Source organism: Myxocyprinus asiaticus, chromosome 39, assembly GCF_019703515.2.
Source record: "Myxocyprinus asiaticus isolate MX2 ecotype Aquarium Trade chromosome 39, UBuf_Myxa_2, whole genome shotgun sequence".
NCBI lineage: Eukaryota > Metazoa > Chordata > Actinopteri > Cypriniformes > Catostomidae > Myxocyprinus > Myxocyprinus asiaticus.
In genome coordinates this window covers 16,617,094-16,640,090 of record NC_059382.1, presented here as the reverse complement: position 1 = coordinate 16,640,090, position 22,997 = coordinate 16,617,094, and the positions used below count along the sequence as shown (strand labels likewise).

Here is a 22,997-nt window from a genome sequence, read left to right as displayed (position 1 = left end):
TGTACTACAGTGTTTAAAGTAGCCTAACACTTTACAATAAGGTTCCATTTGTTAACATAAATTCACAACATTAGTTAACATGAACTAACAATGAACATTACTTTTACAGCCTTTATTAATTTCACTTAATGTTAATTTAAACATACTAATGCATTTTTAAAATCACAAGTGGTAGCCTATATGTTAACATTAGTTAATGCACTATGAACTAACATAAACTAATAATAAACAATTAATAAAAATGTTTTATTAACTAACATTAATAAAGTTTAAATAATGCTGTAAAACATATATTGTTAATTGTTTGTTCATGATACATAATGCATTAACTAATGTCAACAAATGGAACCTAATAGTAAAGTGTTACCATGTTTAAACTGCGTATGCCTTATAGTCAACAAGCCTGTCATTTTCCTTTTCAGAAAATGTGTTAAAATTTTACTTTAACTTATGAAATATTACTTTAGACAAGGTGCAACTTTCAGTGCAATTTTCAATAAATCAATTAAAGTCTGTTAATGTCAATGAATTAATTAACAACATGTTCTTGTAATACAACACAATGAATTTACTCTGAATTGTAATTCATATTTGTTTCACTTTAAAGACTTATTCACACAGAGCACAAAGGTTAAAAATGTACTGCAATTTTTCTACTGTACTGCATATAAGCTTTTAGCTTATGTTTTGAGAAGCGATATTCCGGGTAGATTGCGAGATATTCATATTATTGTTCTCAAAGTACAAGGAAAATAAAAAAGGTATATTGGCAACAAACAAGCAGAGCCATGAAAAGTGATCTGCCAAGCAAAAGCTGAAAAAACCCCCCAAACAAAACAGGAAAATAGGAATTTGCTCAATATAAGGGCTCCCAAAAGGTTGACAAATTAATTTCCATGTAATTTCCCTGATATTTCCTGGTTTGACATGGCTGGGTTATCCCTGTTTTATGTATATTTATATACTGTATATCCATAGAGTGGGGTTCAAAAGTAGTGATGTTTTGTTCGTGAACAAATCAGTCTTTTTGAACAAGTGAATTAATCGTTCTCGTTCACCTCCATACACTAACTCATATTTTTTGTTCATTGACGTCTCTCCCTTTCGAAGCCAATGATCTCTACTCCTTTTCATCCCCGTGAAGACTGACTTCAGTGTGAGCCAACAGCATTTGAGTGCACGCTGTGAAGGAGAATATCATTGGTTTCACCCTCTGAACGAATATGCCCCTTCACTAAACTTGTCGGTCATTTGAGTCTGAACAACACGTTCGCGAATGACTCGTGAACGAAGATCTGCTGAACGACTGAATGAGATGGAGGCTTGTCGTTCGTTCAGTTTGGCATGTGAGTCAATCACGTTCAACAAGGAGTGAAATGGGTGAAATGCACTTAGTACAAGTTTACAGGTATACACAAAACATGATTCCCAATTTATGAATGTGTAAAAATTACTGAAGACCATTCAGTAAAAATAACATGAATTACAGATGGAAATGTTGTGCTTTGATGCACAGTGTAAGATGTTTAGTCTTTTCTTGAACTTTTTCTTTGTTTTGGTAATAATTAAGCCAAGAATTAGACTAAATATAGGGAAAAAAGACCTGCCATTTGTAGTGAAAATGGTTATGGTGTTTAGACTATTTTTAAACTGTCTTTGTACATTTGTAGAACATTTGTGAAAATTCCATTTGTTTTCCTGTGTCGTGCTTTTAAAGACCGACTTCAGCATGAGCAAATAGCATTAGAGAGCGGGCTGTAAAGGAGTATATCATTGGTTGGTTTGACCCACTAAGCGAATACACCCCTTCACTGAACTAGTTGGTCATTTCGTTCGTGACGTGAGCAAACTGAATGTACTGGTAAACTCGTTTGTGAGTCGTAACCAACATGAACGAATCAGTCATCACGAACCATGATCTGCTGAATGAGAGGAGGAGCTGCATGTCTTTCATTCATGTCGTCAATCTTGTTCAACAAGAAAAGGTGCCGGATGAATCATTAATAAAAGTGAGTGATGACCACACATTACAATGACAATGATAAAGTTTTTTATTGAAACTCATAATTGTTTTTAGGCAGTAGTGTTGTCCTTTTTTTGTATAGCTTGATAAAAAAAGTCGTGCACAGCATTTCACAGTATGATAGATATGCTTTGTTGTCATTTGTGGGGAGTTATGATGTTTTAACACACTGCAGTGCTTAAGTCTCTTAGTAGAATTTTAATAAAGGATAATTAGAAATGTTGACAGCTTTTGGTTCAATGCAATATCTTAGAAGACGGTCATTTTGCACCATCTCAGGTGCAAAGGCTTAACTTGAAGATATGGTCAGTGAACGAATCAATGAACAAATCAGAACAAACCTTTTTGTTGAACGGAATCAAAAGAATCGAGTCAATAAAATGAATAAAAATCACCACCACTCTTCAAAAGTCCACTTTGAAAATCTGGCATTCAAAATCCCTGTTACAGCACTGGTTGATTGACAGGTGAGTTGGCTGTCATTCACTGTTAGATGAGCATTTACACTTCAAAAACACTGCAAATCACATGTGTTTCAGACTTGCAGTATGTGGTTTCAGTGATCTGATCACAAAACAATTTGGATCCCATTTACACCTGTATATAGTTCTAAGCACTTGTGATCACATGTATAAACGCGGCCTTTGAATATGTGTGTGTTGTGTTTTGCAAGAGGCTTCAGTCCACAGTTAAAGGTCTGGATTAATATTCCCTTGGCCGGCTCTGGTATTTGGGCAAGGTGTGATTGTTCTGCTGGAGATATATTGGCCCTATTGATTTAGCATCTCCTCTACTGTATGTTGTGTTGCTGACAGACAGCGGGGGGTGAAGGGGCGGCCTCCTCTTGGACAGCACCTCCAAGCCTTTCAAAGGATAACCTTAATGCATGTTCAGCTATTGATCTGCTGAGTAAATGTGCAGGCAGGTCCATTCAGAACCTCTGCTATCCCTTACACATAACAGCTTGGACCAGCTCCCAAACTGAGCTATTCAGAGTGGCTGTGCAAAGCACTTCAACAGTAAAATCTATATGTTGCCACTCCTTACCACGACCGACTGTCTCCAACCTTTGCTCTTAGAGACACCCTGGAGATTTCTTAGTCTCCATCTATCTCTCACTTATTTTTGCTTTTAGCGGTTATCTGTTAATAAAAGACCCTGAAACGGGCACAAGAGAAATCAGAGAAATGTAGAAAAGATGACAGATGAGGGGAAACCTGAGATGTCTTCCTGTATAAGAATTAAAGGGATAGTTTACTTAAACACGAGGTTGAGCAAACGTTGACAGAATTGTCCTTTTTGGGTGAATGATCCCTTTAATGTTAGGTTATGTAATTTATAACTATGTTAATTTATATATGAAGGAAGATTGTGTTAGTGTGTGCATAACTCACTGAGACAGCTGTGCCCGTAATGCACCATGAAGTCAGCTCCCAAAGCGCGGGCAGTGAAGTCGTCCACACAGCAGGCCCCATATGTCACATCTCCCATCACCAGAGTGTCCGCATCTGTGAATCTGACAAACACCACAATCAACCAATCAATGAACTTGATCAACACCCTATAGCAATTCAAATCAATCAAGCCATAAGTGAACAGAAGGGTCCGCACAGTCGCCAGATCAATCGCTCTAAAGTGGAAATGTCAGTCAGACAGACATCCATGTCTCCAGTAGAGTGGGCCCCTGCTAGCCATATGAACAATATGGAAGCAGCATGAATGCGAAGGGAACGTCTTTTGAAATAACCTTCAGAGATGATAAAGTGCTAGACAAAAATTAACATAAGAATTTATTTAAAACAGAGGTTAATTTATAAGTTTTACACTGAGGTTTTGCTTTGTTTTGGTGTACTTTGAATGGAATGCAATTCACCTTACTAAAAGTTAAGTTAATCCCAGGAGATCAGCAGTTACAGAAAACTCAAACCAGCCCGTCTGGCACCAACAATCATCCATGCGATTATTTAATCAGCCAATCATGTGGCAGCAGTGCAGTGCATAAAATCAGGCAGATACAGGTCAGGAGCTTATGTTAATATTCACATCAACCACCAGAATGGGGAAAAAATGTGATCTCAGTGATTTGGACCGTGGCATGATTGTTGGTGCTAGATGGGCTGGTTTAAGTATTTCTGTAACTGCTGATCTCCTGAGATTTTCACGCACAACAATCTCTAGAATCTAATCTGAATGGTGCCAAAAACAAAAAAACATCCAGTGAGGGGCAGTTCTGAGGATGGAAACGCCTTGTTGATGAGAGAGGTCAACAGAGAATGGCCAGACTGGTTTGAACTGACAAAGTCTACGGTATCTCAGATAATTGCTCTGTACAATTGTGGTGAGAAGAATAACATCTCAGAATGCTATTCTGAGATGCGGGTTGGCACTATTTTGGTGGCACGAGGGGGACCTACACAATATTAGGCAGGTGGTTTTAATTGTGGCTGATCGGTGAATACAAATATATGAATAACTACAGAATGAAAGGACATTGACTCGATTGTGACATTTGCAGTGAGTCATGGGAGTAGGCGGTCGCTGCTGGGCTCTTTTGCCGTGGTTTGTTTGCCATGACTCTCTGATTGGTGGATTTTCCTCCTCAGGATCATAGGTAGTGTAGTACTTCACCAGGAATTCCATTATTAAACATGGTTTTTAAAAAAATTATGTTGAAATAACAGACAGATGGCTTCAACAAAAGCATTACCACCGATTAACAAACTCAGCGCTCATGATAGGTCTTTAAAGCTTATTTTTAATAATCAATTCCCCTATCGAAAAAAAGAAATGGAATTATTACTTCCTTTACCAGACTGTTGAGCTCTATAAAACGCCAACGAAATGCCTTTTTCTCATCACTTGTCTCGTGTTGAGCTTGTGGCTGGTTAGGACAAAAACTTTATTTACATGGAAAAGCTTTCATTGCTTGGTAATGTGGCAACCCAATACAGTACAAGAATTGTTTATTGTAAAAAAATAGACCAAATATCCTTTAAAGATTAAAATGAATAAATACTGACATAGGCCAAACATTTTGCAAAATTAACAATGTGACATACTGTAGGCTGAAAAGGAAAACTGGCAGTTTTGTAAATGCATAAACAACAAAGGTATTTAGCAGCTGAATCTGTTTCTGAATTAGTATTAAACACATTACAAACTGACTGATGGATTTGCACCAAAATACCATAGAGTTTGACTAATCACATACTATAGCCTATAAGGTCAACAACAAAACACATGAAAAGCATTTTCATTCTCCCTTTTAAAAGTTAATAAGCCTATTTATCTTAACTATGCACGATTAAATAGTTAGTTGCATTTTATTATTGTATTTTTCCCTGCTGTCCATGACCATATGAGAACAGTTCTCCAATTTTTTGGGTCACGACCCACCAAGTTGAGAACTGTTGTGCTAAATGCCTACTTACTATGCAACTAACAAAATAGAAAAATGATCACTGGAGGACATTAGTGAGTAACCCCATAATGTAGCGATCCCATCATCTACAGTACAGCACACTCTGAAGAGATGCTATTACAAGTCGTCCTTGGCTTCCTTCCGCCACTTTGCAGGACAGTAACAAGCATTCCAGAGAGGTGGATATCTGAGGAGCCATTTGAAGAGCCAACAATCTGTTTTTGTTTGCTTCAGCAGGGGTTGTTAAGTGTTAGCCCATATATTGACTGGAGCACTTCTGCCGCCTCTCCTCTGTGTGAAATTTAAATGCAGGATAAACATGAAACAGTAGCACATAAATTATGAGTGCAGGAGAAATGGGGGAGAGAACAATATGAGAGGAAAGGAAAAGAGAAAAAGAGAGGAGAGGTTGCTGTATGGTGAGCTGGCTATCTCGAATCAGACACATTTAGGACAGGTATTATTAATAGGACAGAGGCACATTTTCTCTCTTTCTTTATATGCTCATACAAACAGTAGCAGTTCTAAATCGCTCCATTTTATTCACCTTGTAACCTCCTGTTCAGACTTCAGCTACTGTATCTAAAGTGGCCAGTACAACTCTGTGACACATAGGACAGTCTGTGCAGGTCTCTGCGACTGGGCAGCTTATAAACAGAAGAACACGCATATCCTGCTACCTGTCTGGACCGAGTGCTCTGTCTCAGTGCCATAGCCTTTCTGTTTTCCTTGTCTGTCAGTCTGTGTACTTGTCTGCTTCTCTTGTATGCTGTGCCATGCGTTCTTATCCTGCCTGAAGTGGCCCTCTTTTCACATTGCCATCCGCTGTGAGGCTGAATCTCATGAAAACTGACAAGAACATGTCATATTTCACCTCAGAATTAAAAGAAATAAATCAGAAATGTTTTTATTAAACAGTGTAATTGTGATGTATATAATTTCCAGACCACAAGGGTCTCAAACAGAACTGCAAAAATAACTACGCAGGCAAGTTCGTCAAGACAAACTGTGATGTTCGCTTGACAAAACCTGGCATGTTTTTTTTTATAAAAATTTTTTTTAACTGGAGGTCTGAAGGTTTTACAGACCTACAAAAAAAACCAAAGAGTCTGCTAATTAGATAGCATGTTAGTTAGTCAGATTGTTTTTTTTTTTTGTGGAATTTTTCCTAATCAATATGTGTCTAAGGGACTTTTAGGATATTCAATTGTCCCCTGTGTAAACACTGAGTCCAATTAGTTAGAAAAGATATATCACTAAGTCAGAACAGTCTGAAGGTCTGTGCCAAGTTTAGTGGCTGTAGCTGTAAGACGAGTTACATTTCATAATTTTGTCTTTGTTCTGGGATTTTGGTAAAACCTAATAAGCCTAAAAAAAATAAATAAACCTAAAATAGGCCTAAAATGTACAACAGGTCAACATAATGATTGTTTTCAAACAGTGTTTCTTGAAAAAAAAAAAAGAACAAAGGGTTTGGCCCCACCCCAAATTCAAGCCATCGGTTGAGCAAATGTTGCTCTGTCAGGCTGGTTGGATTCTCAATCAAATAAATGTTTTGAAAGCACAGAGGCAAAGTGTTCACACATTTTGAGGAAATAAACCTACAAAAGGCTTATAAGCCCTGAAGGGGTTTTGGCACATATTCACAATGGGAAGGAATAGCCCCCAGACAAAATATGGGATAATATGGGAAAATATGTCTCTAGGACACCAAGTGAAAGTGACATCAACACACCACCACTAGTTAAAAAAATTACTTTTCTTTTGTAATTTTATTTTATTTTTTGTATTTTTTACTGTTTGTCCTAGAAACTAAATTACTTTTGCATCTGATTAATTTATTTCTGATGATTTAAATGGACCCTTTATATTAAAAACTCCCATTACGGTGGCCGCCATATTGAATTATGTTCTTTTTAATTTTTTGCCTAAAGCTCCTACAAACTTTGCCTGATTTGCACAAAACATGTCTCAAAATAATCTCCAGACTGAGCCTCACAGAATTAATGATACTGAATTCTGATTTTCTACTGTATTGACAAGTTACGCAAACACAAAATTAATGAGGTCAAACATTTGATTTTGCCAGTAACTTTTGCACCATATGTCCAAAAATCACGTGCGATGTCTATAGATTCCTTGGGTCATGAGGATTTCAACTATACCAATCTTTCCCATATCGGCCATATTGCCTCTCCGCTATACTGAATTTTATTAAAACATTCTTATTACTGCCATACAATAAAACTCATTCGTAATAAGGTCATTTGAAACAAATAATAATATATTATGAACATTTTGAAGTATTTACAGTATATATATATATCATGGTAGTATGATTTTATTTATGCTAAGAAATACTGTATTACAGTATTGAAAATCTAATGAGAGTTACCACTGAAAATAATGGTGTAATTTTTCTTTAATATGAGTTATATTCATTAATACAGTAAATATACTGTATTACAGTAATGAGAAAATAATGAGTCACCACTGAGAATAATGGTGTAATGATTTACTGTAATACAGACATCATGATTGAGATAAAAAACAAAAAACAAAACATGTCGACACATTACAAGGAAGTAAATTTGCATGCAATATGTAAATGAAAATAATGTCACAATGCAAAAAATCTCAATAAACCTAAAAATACGCTTCTTTATGAAAAATCTTTATGAAAAATATAATTTTTATATATTTCTTCTTTTGACTGTGGGGTGAAATGTGATCTGGACACGAGATTCACAAGATTCACCCTGGCCTTCATTGTCTGCTCCACATGCACACTCACAAGCATTCAAATCATCACTTCTTCCTCTACTTAACACAATCCCTTGTCTGTGTCTCTCATGCATGGCTTACTTCTGTAACCCAGTGCCCCCAAACACACCCTCTCTCCCCACACTCAGTTATTCTCATGTGAAGGACGCAGGCAGCAGCCTTCGCTTGTAAAGCAGGGAGAGATGGACAAGCAGAACTCATCTGGTAAATAAATATTTGCCTTGCTAGATTCATTCATCCTTTCTCTCATCAAGGTCCCTCTCTTTTCACCCATCTGTTGCAGGTTTGTATATGCACACACACACATAAATGGGTGATATTATCACCGGGCAAAAATGGTCAGATACACATGAATGAGACAGTTCTCCAAAAGTGGCTCCAAAAAGGTATTTGGACACTAAGCCACAATGAATATCATTGCACTAGATAACAAAATATCAAACCAAGTGGCACTTACTACATTTTTTAAGCAAAGTTTTCATTTCACAAAAAGGAAGTTTTTAATTAGACATACTAAATGAAGAAAAAAAAGGTATTGAGTACTCAGTCACCATTCACTTTCATAAAAAAGACGCAATAAAAGTGAATGGTGACTAAGGTTGTCATTCTGCTTAACATCTCCTTTTGTGTTCCACAGAGGAAATAAATGCAATATGGGCTTGGAACAACATGAGGGTGAGTAAATTATGACAGAATTTATATTTTTAGGTGAACTACCATTTTAAGCGTGGCTTAAACGTTTAAATACTTTCTTGGGCTATGTTTTTTGTGATCCACAGGGCTGCTTAAAACAGGACCCAAATCTGAATCTGTTGCCTGTAACGATGACTACCTCAGAAGCGTGCAGCGACAAACCACATGTGCCAAACCTTATTGTCAGGTTTCAGGATATTTGTGCAGTGTATCCGATTAACACAGATGAGAGGAGCTTGTGGATGAAACACGGAAATACATTAATATAAATTCAGAGCGTCAGATTATCGGCACTTGTGTGAGAGCGAGATAGTGCTCGCTACCTGGGAATGATGCTGTAATTACGAAGCAGGAATGTGGATCAAGTTCACGCTCCCGCTGGGACTGCGGCTCAGAGAGTGCGAGATGAGGGTTTTAGCTGTGATTAGTGCAACGCACGCCCCTTGAAATGTTGACCGCAGGATATAAGAATCACTGTCAGATTTAGCCCGTCTGCTTTGTTGCTCTAAATTTTTTCCATCTAAATCAAATCCACTCTCTCTCTCTCTCTCTCTGTCATGCTATCTGGCTCCAGCTGAAACATCTGAGCTGAAATGTCATTAAGATGCAATTAAGATGTAGAGAAGTCTGTGATCTCAATAACATGGCTTGTTAATTAGTGTCTCTGTAGCAGCCAGCTCGTGTCACACAAAAAGCAGTCAAGCTAGAGAGATGCACAAACGCAGATCAAGGAGGGACAATAACCTATGCTTTTCTTAGACATGTACTGCTGCAGTGGGCATGCAGAAATCCATACACACATATTTAGCCATGGGCTATATCTGTTTCGGGCATGTCCAACTGGGAGGAGGCCCAGGGGAAGACCCAGAACACACTAGAGGGATTATATCTCTCGGCTGACCTGGGAACACCTCGGGATCCCCCAGGATCCCCTAGAGGATTTGGCCAGGGAAAAGGACGTATGGGCTACTTTGCTTAGTCTGCTGCCACCGCGACCTGATCCCGGGTAAGCGATCGAAGATGGATGTATGGATATATCTGTCTCCCTCGCTCTGGGAGGAATTAGCTAAGAATAAATTGCAGCAGTCAAAACACCTCAAATTTGTGTTGAACGCAATTTGCACTGCACAATTTGCCATTTTGCAGGTCAGTTCTGAGTGTTGGTTGTGGAGGATGCAGTAGACTATCCCAATTTGACATACCTTACTTAATACAAGCAACCAGGCACCTGAATCAGCTCTTTAACCCTTAAAGCTGATGTATGTAACTTTTTCTGTGTTAAAATACTTTCTCCTATCCAAGTTTAATATGCAGAGACAACTATTAATAAGCCATTCATAGGTTAATTTTCTTGAAAACTGTAAGCACTGTCTTTGTGACACTTTGAAAATGTCTCTGTTTGTTTGGAGCGACCCGCTTTGACCCGCCCTAACAATGTTACTCAACCAATTCCATGAGTTGGGGGCGGGACAATCTCTTTGTTAGACCAATGGCGTATTCAGAAAGCTGTTAAACAACGTTTATTTTTGCAATTCTGTTAGGTGGCGCTAGTGTCACAGGAATTACATACTTCAGCTTTAAATGCATATCTCGGGTCTTTAGTAACCCAGGACCTAATTTTAACCCTTTACCTCATTAATTTTTTGTAGTTATGCCCCCATCCCTTTAGTATTCCTCAACCTTTCTAAAATGAATAATGCAACAATAAAAAATGCCAAAATTCTAAAATCATTCTAATTGCTTAATTACCAAAAGTATATAGGGTCGCTAGCAACCTTGAGATATGTAATGGTGACGCAATATATATTTGTACTTCCGTAAATCATATTTTTTATAATTATTTCACATCTATATAAGTTTACTATCACAGGATATCTATTTCTTTGTTTATTACAAGACAAATAACTATTATATTCATATGACTACTATGTCATTTCAATCATTTCAAAAATAAAACATCAACATATAACAAAATATGTTGTATTATATTATTTTCTAATTGTTTAAATATGCTTTGAAAATATTAAATTTCAGCTGCATCTGGAAGAAATAGTGTGCCGTTTTTTCACGCTTTCTTTCTTTTCTGACTTTGTTATGGTTTATTATCATGCAGTAAAATGAAAGAGAGTTCCTCCCCTCCAAATCACAAGTGGTCACAGAAGACGCATTTAAGCGACCAGGTGTAAACAGTGATGTGTTTCAAGTGACCACATGTGATCGGATCACCTGAGACGCATCTTAATACAAGGTGCAAACGGGGTCTTAATGCCTGGTTAAACAAGATGCCGGGTGGTTAGTGAATAAAACACAGGGTTTCACGCTGAGATACCATTCAAAAAAGTGACGAAACTAGTTGCTGAATTCGCCCCTCTATGTCAGATGGTTGATGTGTCTATCTCTCTCTCACACATATTCTCATAAGCTCCACAAACAGTTCATGTGTCTCTGTCTCTATCATGTCTCTCTGACTCAATCACAGTGGTCAGCGTCTCTGCGTGTCTCTCACTCTCTCAGTTAATGAACATTAGGGTGTGCTGTGTCTCGAAGCAGATTCATCCATTTCAAGCTGTTCCTCCTGTCTCTCAGAGGTGAAATCTTTACTTGGCTTTGACAGGACTTTCATCAAAGCTCAGCATGAGCGGGGGGGCTGGTGACTCAAAGCTCTCATGCTTGTGAAAGCCTGAAGAAAACGGATCTTTGTTTTTGGCCACTTAATCAAAGCCTTCCGCAGCAAATGATTTTCAAATACGATGTGCCTTTTTATGACCAGTAATTGTCTGGAATAAAGATACCCAACACAGTTAGGGAAGTGATAATTATCAAATATAAAAGCATATTTCAGATAGCTGTGAAGAGATACAGACAAGCTATGGCTTTATGATTTACACTTTAAAGATGAAAGATTAAAGGGATAGTTTACCCAAAACTTAAAATTCTGTTAGGAAGACAGAAATTTAAGTTGTTATTCATTAAAAATCTTCCCATGCGCTGCAGCTCCCAAATCTCATTCTCTATTCAGCATTTTCAAACTGCGTTCAGCTTTGACACATGCAAGAACCAATGGCGCTTGATGTCAAACCAGTCGGGACGCATCAGTGCTGCATTTTTTAAAATCTGAATGCAGACGCAAATTAGTTTTAAGAGGTAGGGCGGAGGGAAATACTATCAGTAAATAATGCTTTACATTTTTTTCTGTTTCACATACAAATATATCATATGGCTTCAGAAGACTTATACAGTACATAATGCAAGAGTACAGACTACCTTTATGGTGCTTTTATGTAGATTTTTGTCTTTTTAGCTTGACAGCCCTTGATCACTATGAAATTTCATATATTCAACCAATAAATAGGCTAAATAACTAATTGTAATAACTACATTTTAATTGTACTATCATAGTCCTCGTAGAAAATCAGAGGCCTACAGATTATAATATATAACATATCATTACGGGAAAATAGCTTACAGGTGGTTTAAAGCTTGACAGTAATTGTCATGAAATGTATTGAAGCCAGTGAATTTGTAACAAAAATGCTTTTCTGGCTTTAAAGAAATGAATGTAGAGACACTAAATTTAGATCATGCTAAAACCCTCTCCAAAAAGTTTGAAGGTGAAAAGAAACAAAAATCTAGATAAATTAATCAACCCCACTAACTGACTAGTTGGTTGTTAAGAGGACCATCCCAAATGCCTTTAAATGCACACACCAACAGAAAGCCTCTGTGTTCTTTGAGGCAATGGATGAAAGACCGGGACAACAGCCCCTGGGTGGTGCAATGGTGTACCCTCTGCTCCGTTTCAATAACTCTGATACTGTGTGTGTATAGCCTCTCACTTGGCTGGGCTCAGTTGACACAAGAACTAATATTAGATCAGTGACGGGGGCCTGTCACAAAAAAGCCATCCCTCTGGACTTCCCACATCCCAGCCCTGCTTCCCACAATCTATAAACAACTCCTTAACAACCTAACAAAGCACTACACACAAACACACAAAGGACATTATTTGTACATGCTTAACCTACACAACCGCAAAACAGCCCTTAAAAGACACAAAAGGCCTTATCTCAGCCATAGACGGCACACCCACAAACTGTCCAAAGCATCTTGCACACAAAACTGGAAAACACTTTCTCAATCGAGTAAGCTCTAATCTGATTGGCTGGCTTTAAACGTCTTTTAAGAGAAAGGACATTTTAAAAGGCTTTCTTTTACCATTCCACCTGGCAACAAAATCGTGTTTACAAGAGACTAAGTTAATACAGTCAGTGATTTGGAGGAAGAACTAATCATTGGACTTGCCAAAATTTGATAGGTGAATGACATGAAATCTTTGAAAGATATTTCAAAGTTTTGTTTGATGCAATGTGAAGCAAGTAAACTAGATTTCCTTGAGCAAAACTGCTTAGTTTTCATCAACCTAGTCACACAGAATGAATGTTCCTATTACAAAATTTTTCACAGTTTCCTGGAGAAATTAAAACAAGAGGCACTACAACAACTGTGCGTTTTATTCACTTTCACAAAATGACTACAATGGCTGATTGTGACTTTATACACACTAATGTTTTTGCACGATTACTCTCACACAGCTATGTTATGATATTAAAACACTTTTACCCTAATGCATCATTTGAAAAACTATACATTTGAACGCTGTATTACAGACCAACCTATATTTACACACTTATTTCAACAGGATTTCCTTCCGTGGTAGCTAACCTGACAGAGTGTTGGACTCGGAAGACCGCGGTTTGAGCCCAGCCAATTACACATGCTGACACGTGAGATGAAAGTGTCATTGAAGTGACACAAAATGATGTGGTTGCTTCAGAAAATGTGCTTTTCAAGTCACATTTGCCTTAACACTATTGGTTAGGTTTAGGTGTTGGTTAAGGGTAAGGATGTCTGTTTTGTTCACCTCTCATTGTCTTTTAGGAGACATTTAGTTAGGTTTAGGTTGAAGTTTACGTTAGGGAGGTACAGTACGTTTTACTCATTAAAACCTCCATCTAATATTCACCTTAAAAACCTCTGATTACGACATCATTTCACTCGCTTTTTGAGCCCCCTGCTGGACATCTCACTGGGAAACTGCAGCAAAAAGTGTGATGATGCAAGTAATTCTGTTTAGCAAAAATGTTGCCATGGTCATGTAATGCTCATGAGATCAGACTGGTTTTCTTATGTGTCTGTAAAACAGTCTGTACTTATTTTCTGTAATGTACTGTATTTAGAGTCTATACATTTTTCGTTATTTTTCTGCACAATCATTCAAGATTGTCAAGCCAATTTCTCTCTTTTTTAAAAAAAAATTTTTATTCCCCATATCAGTCTTTAATTGTTGTAAAATCTATCTCAGATAAACCCACCTATAAATGGCATGCAAAAACATTATTATTATTATAACATAATAATTAAGACACAGTCTTAATTAGCGGTTCTTGTTCAGAATAAGCAGCAAAAGTCTGGCTAAGGTCTGATACTAAAAGGCCTTATTAGCAAAGCTTCTGTGCATATTGCTCCTTTTTATCATGATATGAAGCCATTTGTGTCACAGTGATTTATGAAAGTAAAAAATACATATTATAATTGTCCAGCTGTGTGCCTTGGTGGATTGAGGTTTTCCCTCAGAACAGCTCGGGGGCGAGTGTATGTGTGTTTTGATGAAAAGCCTGGAAAGCCAGCCTCAAACCAGCTTAGTGGTTTTCTTCTTGTGTGAGCAGGTTTCAGTGTCTGGAGGGGAAGCATCATTGGCTGTGAGACACCATCTATGAAATCCTGTTAGTTCGGTGCAGGGCAGAACTCAGCCCAGGAGAGAGATGCTCTATTGAGAACACCAGAATCCCCATCCCACAACATCCTCAGCTTTCCCTAGCGCAATCCTGTTTTTGTGCGAAGACCTTAACTGAACTGAGTGTGAGCTCCTCTTTAAAGGGATAGTTCTCCAAAAATGGAAATTTTGTCATAATTTACTCATCTTCATATTGTTCCAAACCCCTATGCCTTTTATTTCTTTAGTGAAAAACAAAAGGAAATTTCACTGCATCTTTTTGTGATGATGCGCTTTAAATTCAGACATCGCACTGATCATATTCTATATCAGACTTTTTGTTAAGCAAACATAAGGATTTGATGTCATCAAAGGGTGTTAAATATCAAATCAAAATCAAATCAAATCACTTTTATTGTCACACAGCCATATACACAAGTGCAATGGTGTGTGAAATTCTTGGGTGCAGTTCCGATCAACATAGCAGTCGTGACAGTGATGAGACATATACCATTTTACAATAACATCAAATTAACACAGCACAATTTAAAGTCTAATATACACATAATTACACACAACACTATACAAATAATAACATACACTGTACAGTATACAATACACACAATATAGATACACATTATTCAATAAAAAAAGTATATATAGTATATATAGAATGTACAGTAGGTTGTATTGTACTGTATTGACATTCAGGCTGTCGGTTGATAGTAAGTTGTTAAGAGAGAATATAATATAATAATAATATAATTTATGACAGTCCGGTGTGAGATATAAGAGTAAGAGTAATTTTTTATTTTAGAGTTTTTATTCCCTTTAAAGTCCGTGATGATGTTAATTCCCTGCCACATGCTTCTAGAGTTGGTGGTGTTAAACTGTCCTTCAATCTTGTACCTGTACTGGTGTTTTGCTGTTCTGATAGTTTTGCGGAGGGCATAACTGGCTTGTTTATGCTCCTCCGCGTTCCTGGAATTAAAAGCGGAGGTCCGCACATTAAGTGCAGCGCGAACATCGCTATTTATGCATGGCTTCTGGTTCGGATAGATCCGTGTTGTTCTGGTCGGAACGACATCCTCTACGCACTTTCTGATGAAACACATTACGCTATCAGCGTAAAGCTTGATGTCGTCATCAGAGGCGGACCGGAACATCTCCCAGTCCGTGTGATCAAAACAGTCCTGTAGCGTAGAGTCTGATTGGTCCAACCAGCACTGGATCGTTCTGAGGGTGGGTGCTTCCTGTTTCAATTTTTGCCTGTAAGTGGGCAGAAGCAGAATGGAAGAGTGGTCCGATTTGCCAAATGGTGGGTGGGAGGGATTTGTAGCCATCCTGGAAGGGAGAGTAGCAATGGTCCAAAACCCGGTCCCCTCGTTTGTTGAAACTAATGTGCTGGTGGTATTTTGGTGCGACTGATTTGAAACTGGCTTTATTAAAGTCCCCGGTCACAATGAACGCGGCCTCAGGGTGTGCGGTTTCCTGCTCACTTATACTCCCATACAGTTCCTTGATTGCCCGGTCTGTGTCGGCTTGTGGTGGTATGTACACAGTAATGATAATGACTGCTGTGAATTCCCTCGGTAGCCAGAATGGTCGACACAGAAGCATGAGAAATTCCAGATCAGGAGAGCAGAAGACTTGATAGAATGTACGTTCCTCTGATCACACCAGGATTTGTTGATCATAAAACATACACCACCACCTTTGCTTTTACCTGAGAGATCTTTCGCTCTGTCTGCTCGGTGCACGGAGAACCCCACGGGTTCAATGGCTGAATCTGGAATCTCAGCAGACATCCAAGTTTCCGTAAGGCAGATAATGCAGCAGTCCCTCGTCTCTCGTTGGAAAGAGATCCGCGCTTTCAGCTCACAGAGCTTGTTATCCAGAGACTGAACATTTGCCAGTAGAATACTGTGTAGCGGGGGTCGATTTGCGCGGCGTCTTACTCTGATGAGAACGCCGGCTCTGTTTCCCCTTTTCCTCCTGCGTTTCCGTGTCTGGACTGCCCAGACAAAGGGCTCCGCTTGCGTGTTTGTAAACAGCGGGTCGGCATTGAGGAATTTGAAGTCCTGTTTACGGTGCGAAATTGCTGAACCAATGTCCAAAAGTGTTTGTCTGTCGTAGACAATAAGGCAGACAACATCCAAGACAAAAAACATAAGAATTGTAAACAAAACAAACAAAACACTACCATGTTGTATGAGAGCTCGCAACGCAGCAGCCATACTCGGCACCATCATGAGTCCAAGACATATGGAGTCTTAATGTTTAAATCTGTGTTAAATATGACTATTTATCTATATGTAATGAATGAAAGCCCTGTAGTAATTCCATGGCGTGAGAGTAAGAATGAGTGCGCAGCCTTAAAGTGCACTCAGTAACTTTTTTATTTAATCCATGAGTGAAAGTGTCCAATAATAGGGAGGTTACTGAGATTAATGCTGCCTTTACGTGCTATCGGAATTATCGTAAATACCAGTTTCGTACTCGGAAGTTGCACATGAATGACCCCTCAAGGCGTAATTACGACTGGGAAACTCTGAGATAATTTTGACACAGAGTTTCCGAGATGGAGGGAGTTCTAAACTTTCAACATGGCAGAGAAGAGTTTCTGTAGTGAATGACAGGTTTTATTCATTTTTCTAAATACAGCTAATTGTTTGCGCTTGCCGTTATGGTCAAATTCATTCATGTATATAAGCAACCATTCTATGCATGTTTTACATTTTTACACCGTGAAAATAGCTTGTATTTTACCAAAATTCCAGTGTCGTCAGCAAGCTAACTGAGTAATATGTATTATGGTGTCAAAAGTTCCTCAAGAAATATGTATGAATGAACCTGGCGTCGTCCATGTTTCCCGTTCTTTCCGACAACAAAGCACGTGAACATGACATACTCATAATTACCACTTCAGAAGTGGGAAATAGGATGATTCCGATAGCACATGAAGGCAGCACAGGTGAGTAGTATTCGAGTGGTCATGTGATTCTAACATGGCAGCCCCCATGAAGGGACACTCTCCATGTGGAATAAAATAGCTTTTTCAAGGTTACTGATGTGACTGTAGACTTAATCTCGAGCGAGTGCTCATGATTTTACACATTCATAATTGCAATTAATTTCTTAAGGAGTACAGCTTTACAGCTTTCCCTTAATGAGAATAAGGGAAAATATTACTAAGGTACACCTTTAATTTATTATGTGTTTTATTAGAGATTGGGGAAGTCTAAGCACATTGACAACAGATCATTATTGAAAGTCTAACACATACGGAAACAGTAATGTGAAGCTAGCATGGTCAATTTCTCACCTAATCAAGTCAATCTGTCTTGTGTTCATCTGCAAAAATGTACACGGAATGTCAAACGCGCTTCTTTTATTCCGAGTTGTGCTATATGGTCTGTTCGAATAGTGTAATTTGAGGGGTTAATTTGAGCGCAATGTTTAAGTAGTGTAAACTGATTGTTGTGATTTTGGACATAAATCAAGAATTAATAGTAAATTATATGTTTTCTGATTTGAATATGATTGTTTGTTTGTTAGTAAATATATATGCCAATAGTTCATTTGCATGCAAGGCAATATAAATTTCACTCTGGATGATGGTTTAGTCGATTTAGGGTAATTGGGTGAGAACATATAAAGGGTTATTTCTACCCTGAGGGGTAAAAATGAGGGCATATTGCTGTGAGTTTCCCAAGCTGTAAAAATGTGCACAGTGCTGTGAAAAAGTATTTGCCCCCTTCCTGATTTCTTCTATTTTTGTGTATTTTTCATATCTTCAAACGAGATATAACCTAAAACATAGGCAACCTGAGTAAACACAAAATGCAGTTTTCAAATTTATACATACACCACCGTTCAAAAGTTTAAGGTTGCTTACTCATTCTTTATTTTTTTCACATTTTAGAATAATAGTAAAGTCATCACAACTATGGAATAATAGAAATGGAAATATGGGAATTATGTTGTGACTAAAAAAATCCAAAATAAATCAAAACTATGTTATATTTTAGCATCTTCAATTGCTAAACTTTGCCTAGAATTTGCAGACATGTACTCTTGACATTTTCTCAACCAACTTCTTGAGGTATCACCCTAGGATGCTTTTTAAACAGTACTGAAGGAGTTCCCATCTATGTTGGGCACTTAGTGGCTGCTTTTCTTAATTATTCAGTCGAAGTAATCAATTTCAAAAACTATTTTTTTTTTAAATACAATTTTGTAATTAAATAAATTAATCTGTTGGCACAATTATATTTTTGTCTACAAAACTAATTTAAAAAATTTAAGCATACGCCTTCAGATCAAAAGATTTTTAAGATCATGAGAAACATTTCAGGCAGCTGACCCCAAACTTTTGAACGGTAGTGTATATATTTCTTTGCTGAAGCAAAAAAGTTATCCAACACCTATATCACCCATGTGAAAAAATAACTGCTCCCTTGTTTGTTTGTTTTTAATGCCATGCCAGCTTCTATGGCTATTTCCATGGCGAGAAATGTGTAAGGAATTCTATAAAAGGTTTTTAAAATCTATTTTTCCTAAAAACTCTAAAATTGCGTTCGGTTTGACTTTGCTCCCTTAAACTTAATAGCTGGTTGTGCCACCTTTAGCAGCAACAACTGCCACCAAACGCTTCCGATAACTGGAGATCAGTCTTTCACAACACTGTAGTGGAATTTTGTCCCACTCTTCTTTGCAGAACTCCTTTAGTTCAGCCACATTGGAGGGTTTTCAAGCATAAACTGCCCGTTTAAGGTCCTGCCACAGCATCTCAATCGAGTTCAAGTTAGGACTTTGACTAGGCCTCTCCAAAACTTAAATTTTGCTTCCTTTCAGCCATTCAGAGGTAGACTTACTTCTTGTTGCATAATCCAGTTGCGCTTGAGCTTCAACTCACGGACTGATGACAGGACGTTCTCCTTTAGGATTGTCTGGTGGAGAGCAGAATTCATGTTTCCCTCAATTATTGCAAGTCGTCCTGGCCCCGAAACAGCAAAGCATCCCCACACCATAACACTACCACCACCACTGACCGTAGGTATGATGTTCTTTTTGTGGAATTCTGTGTATGATTTACGGCAGATGTAACTGGACCCCTGTCTTCCAAACAGTTCCACTTTCAACTCATAAGTCCACAGAATATTCTCCCAAAAGCTTTGAGGACCATCAAGGTTCAGACGATCCTTAATGTTCTTCTGGGTTAGCAGTGTTTTCGCCTCGCCACTCTTCCATGGATGGCATTCTTGGCCAGTGTCTGATAGTGGAGGCATGAACAGTGACCTTTACTGATGCGAGAGAGGCCTGCAATTCCTTGTTGTCCTTGGCCTTTTTGTGACTTCCTGGATGAGTCATTGCTTTGGAGGAATTTTGAAAGGTCGGCCACTTCTGGGAAGGTTCACTACTGTGCCAAGTTTTCTCCATTTTGAGAAAATGGCTCTCACTGTGGCTCTTTGGAGTCCCAGAGCCTTTGAAATAGCTTCGTAACCCTAGACAGACTGATTTATTTCAATCACCTTTTTCAGGCCTGGGTGTGTCTTGTCTAGCTGAACCCCATTATGAATGCAGTTTTATAGATTTGAGAATTTAGTAACTAATGGGCAAATACTTTTTTCACACAGGCCCAGTTGGTATTGGATAACTTTTTTGCTTAAATAAATAACATTATCATTTAAAAACTGTATTTAGTTTTTACTCAGATTGCTTTTGTTTTATATTAGATTTAGTTTGAATTTTTGGAAACAATTTAGTATGATATATACACAAAAACAGAAGAAATCAGGATGGGGGCAAATACTTTTCACAGAACTGTATATATTTACCAGTGTGACCAGTTTGAGTCATTGCCTTGCATTTTGGCCAATTTATTTTGTTATTTTATTTCTCTTTAGTATTTATTTTATTATTTTTTCAAAATTTGTGTGGTGACAATAATGCACCCTCACTAATGAAGAATTTGTCTACTGAGTTTTACTAACATCTTCTGACAAATTTCACACATTTTTCCATACTATGAAAGTGAATGGTGACTAGGGATATAACGATTCACTCGTTTTCTCAATGCATAGATAACTATTCCTGCCGATTCATATGCATCGATCTTGAAATATGAGTTTTGAATCGAGAACTGTTAGTGTTGGTAAATAATCGATTTAAACTGTTAAAAATCGCATGAATATCGATTCAGCAAATTAGTGTACAATATTTTAGAATATATAAATAATAATTACATGTGCAATTTAAATGAGACATGAGCGGCTTCATTCTCTAGCGCATCCCAGAGCACGCACCCTCACAGCTCTCCCCTCACACGCGTTCTGCACTCTTCCATCACCCTTCATGGGATCGCGCCTGCTCTCCGTTCCATTCTTAACTCTCACTGAACCCTTCGGATGGCCACTATCTCACAAGCAAATGACAGCTCGAGGTAGCGCTCTTGTCGCGAGTCAAACGTGCTCAATCCTTTTGATACAGCTGCGTGGCCACTTTATGGTAGGAAATTAAGGAGAGCTTGGGGCAAAAATGGCATTAAAAATCATAAAAATGCTCCTGAAATTCAAATGTGGGGGCAAAAAATACCCTTCTTCTGTTCAAATCTACTCATTTGTCGTGGCCACGCTGTCTTTGTAGAGTTTGTGTTGCAAATCATATACACAATCTCTTACAGGCAGGCTTCAAAGTTATCCATTTTAATGACAGTAATCTAAGTAACAACTCAGTTGGCACACATGATTGTAAATAAAAAATATAAAAATAAGAAAAACGGCACGTTCAAACCACACCTACGATTAGTTTTAACCAATCATCAATGCTCTTTGACTAGCCGAGTTCTCCAAGGTCAAGAATTTCAGAGATGTACGCAAACTGGAGAAATCTCACCAAAAGAACACCTTGGCAGAACAAAAACATCACTGCACTTTGTCATCATTTGTAGGCAAACCAAGCAAAGCCTGTTCATCCAGTAAGTATAAATGAGCCTTAATGGTGACTGAAGCTAACATTGTCTAACATCTCCTTTTGTGTTCCACGGAAGTCATACAGGTTTGGAACAACATGACTATGCGTGAATGATGATCGAATTTTAATTTTCTGGTGAGTAATTGCTTTTAGAGTGCTTTTGTTAAAGTGTCCACTGGTTTGTTTACCTGAGAAAAGTGTTAAGCAGATTTGACTGTGTTTCCTTGCTATTTTTGGACTGCTTTGAGCGATTCTAGAAATTCTTTAAACCAAGAAATTATTCATAATGCAAGATCTTATTTATACATTTTTTTTTTTTGCCATATCAGTGGTGCTTGATAAATGAAGCATCACCATTATATTTACTATATTACGATTTACTTTTCTGAGCGTTCAGAAGACCCTAAATCAGCTGAAAAATCCCATAGGCATTAAAGCTGGGACCCAAGCCATATCTAGGGACCAAAAAATCATAGAGACTTGATCAATGCACCAGTAAGTTACCACCTAGCAACCACACCGAAGACCCGAGCAACCACATAGAAATACCTTAATAACTAACTAGAACATAAGTGGCAAGATTTGCATGAGCAAACACCACTCAGATTTTCTTCAGAAAGTGTAAAAATTAAGATATTGATAGTATGTAAGAGAGAGGACAGGAAATGACAGGGATAGGAAATATTAAGGTTCAAAGAGTCTGAACCTATGCACTAACCACTAATAGGGCTTTTCCACTGCACGGTACAGCTCGACTCTGCTCGCTTTTTGGGGGTTTTCCACTGTGGATAGTACCTGGTACTTTTAGTACCACCTCGGTTGAGGTTCCAAGCGAGCCGAGCCGATACTAAATGTGATGTCAAAACCCTGCAGATCACTGATTGGTCAGATAGAATTGTCACTACCAGTGTCACTGGATTTGTGACACGACATCAACCCGCTAGTTTTAAAGTTAGCAACAGCGATAGCAATATCGTTTGTTCACGCGACTTCCGAATTGTAAAAAGAAATGGCTGTGCACAAAACCACGGCATGGTCAATAAACGAGGTGCAGACGTTCCTCTCGTTAGCGACGGACGAAACGACGTGAAACGAAAAAGTCTTTCAGTAAGTGTCTCAGCTGCTGGCCGCACACAGCTACCACCGGACCTATCAACAGTGTAGGGAAAAGTTAAAAAAACTTAAAAGTGACTACAGAACCATCAAGGACCACAACAGCCAGAGTGGTTCAAACAAAAGAAAGTGGAAGTGGTTCGACCAAATGGACGCTATCTATGGCAATAGACCAGCGAGCAATGGGAGGGAGAGTGCCCTGGACTCGGCCACAG

General features: G+C 38.2%; 1 protein-coding gene across 2 annotated transcripts in view; it reads right to left on the bottom strand.

The window, feature by feature from the left end:
• Window positions 1-22,997, bottom strand: part of LOC127430280 (2-(3-amino-3-carboxypropyl)histidine synthase subunit 1-like) — a 106,307-nt gene that overhangs the window by 40,137 nt on the left and 43,173 nt on the right. For both annotated transcript variants that reach the window (XM_051679983.1, XM_051679984.1), the window contains one exon: window positions 3,418-3,539. In XM_051679983.1, coding sequence (XP_051535943.1) covers window positions 3,418-3,539 — 122 coding nt within the window. The remainder of the gene's footprint in view (window positions 1-3,417; window positions 3,540-22,997) is intronic.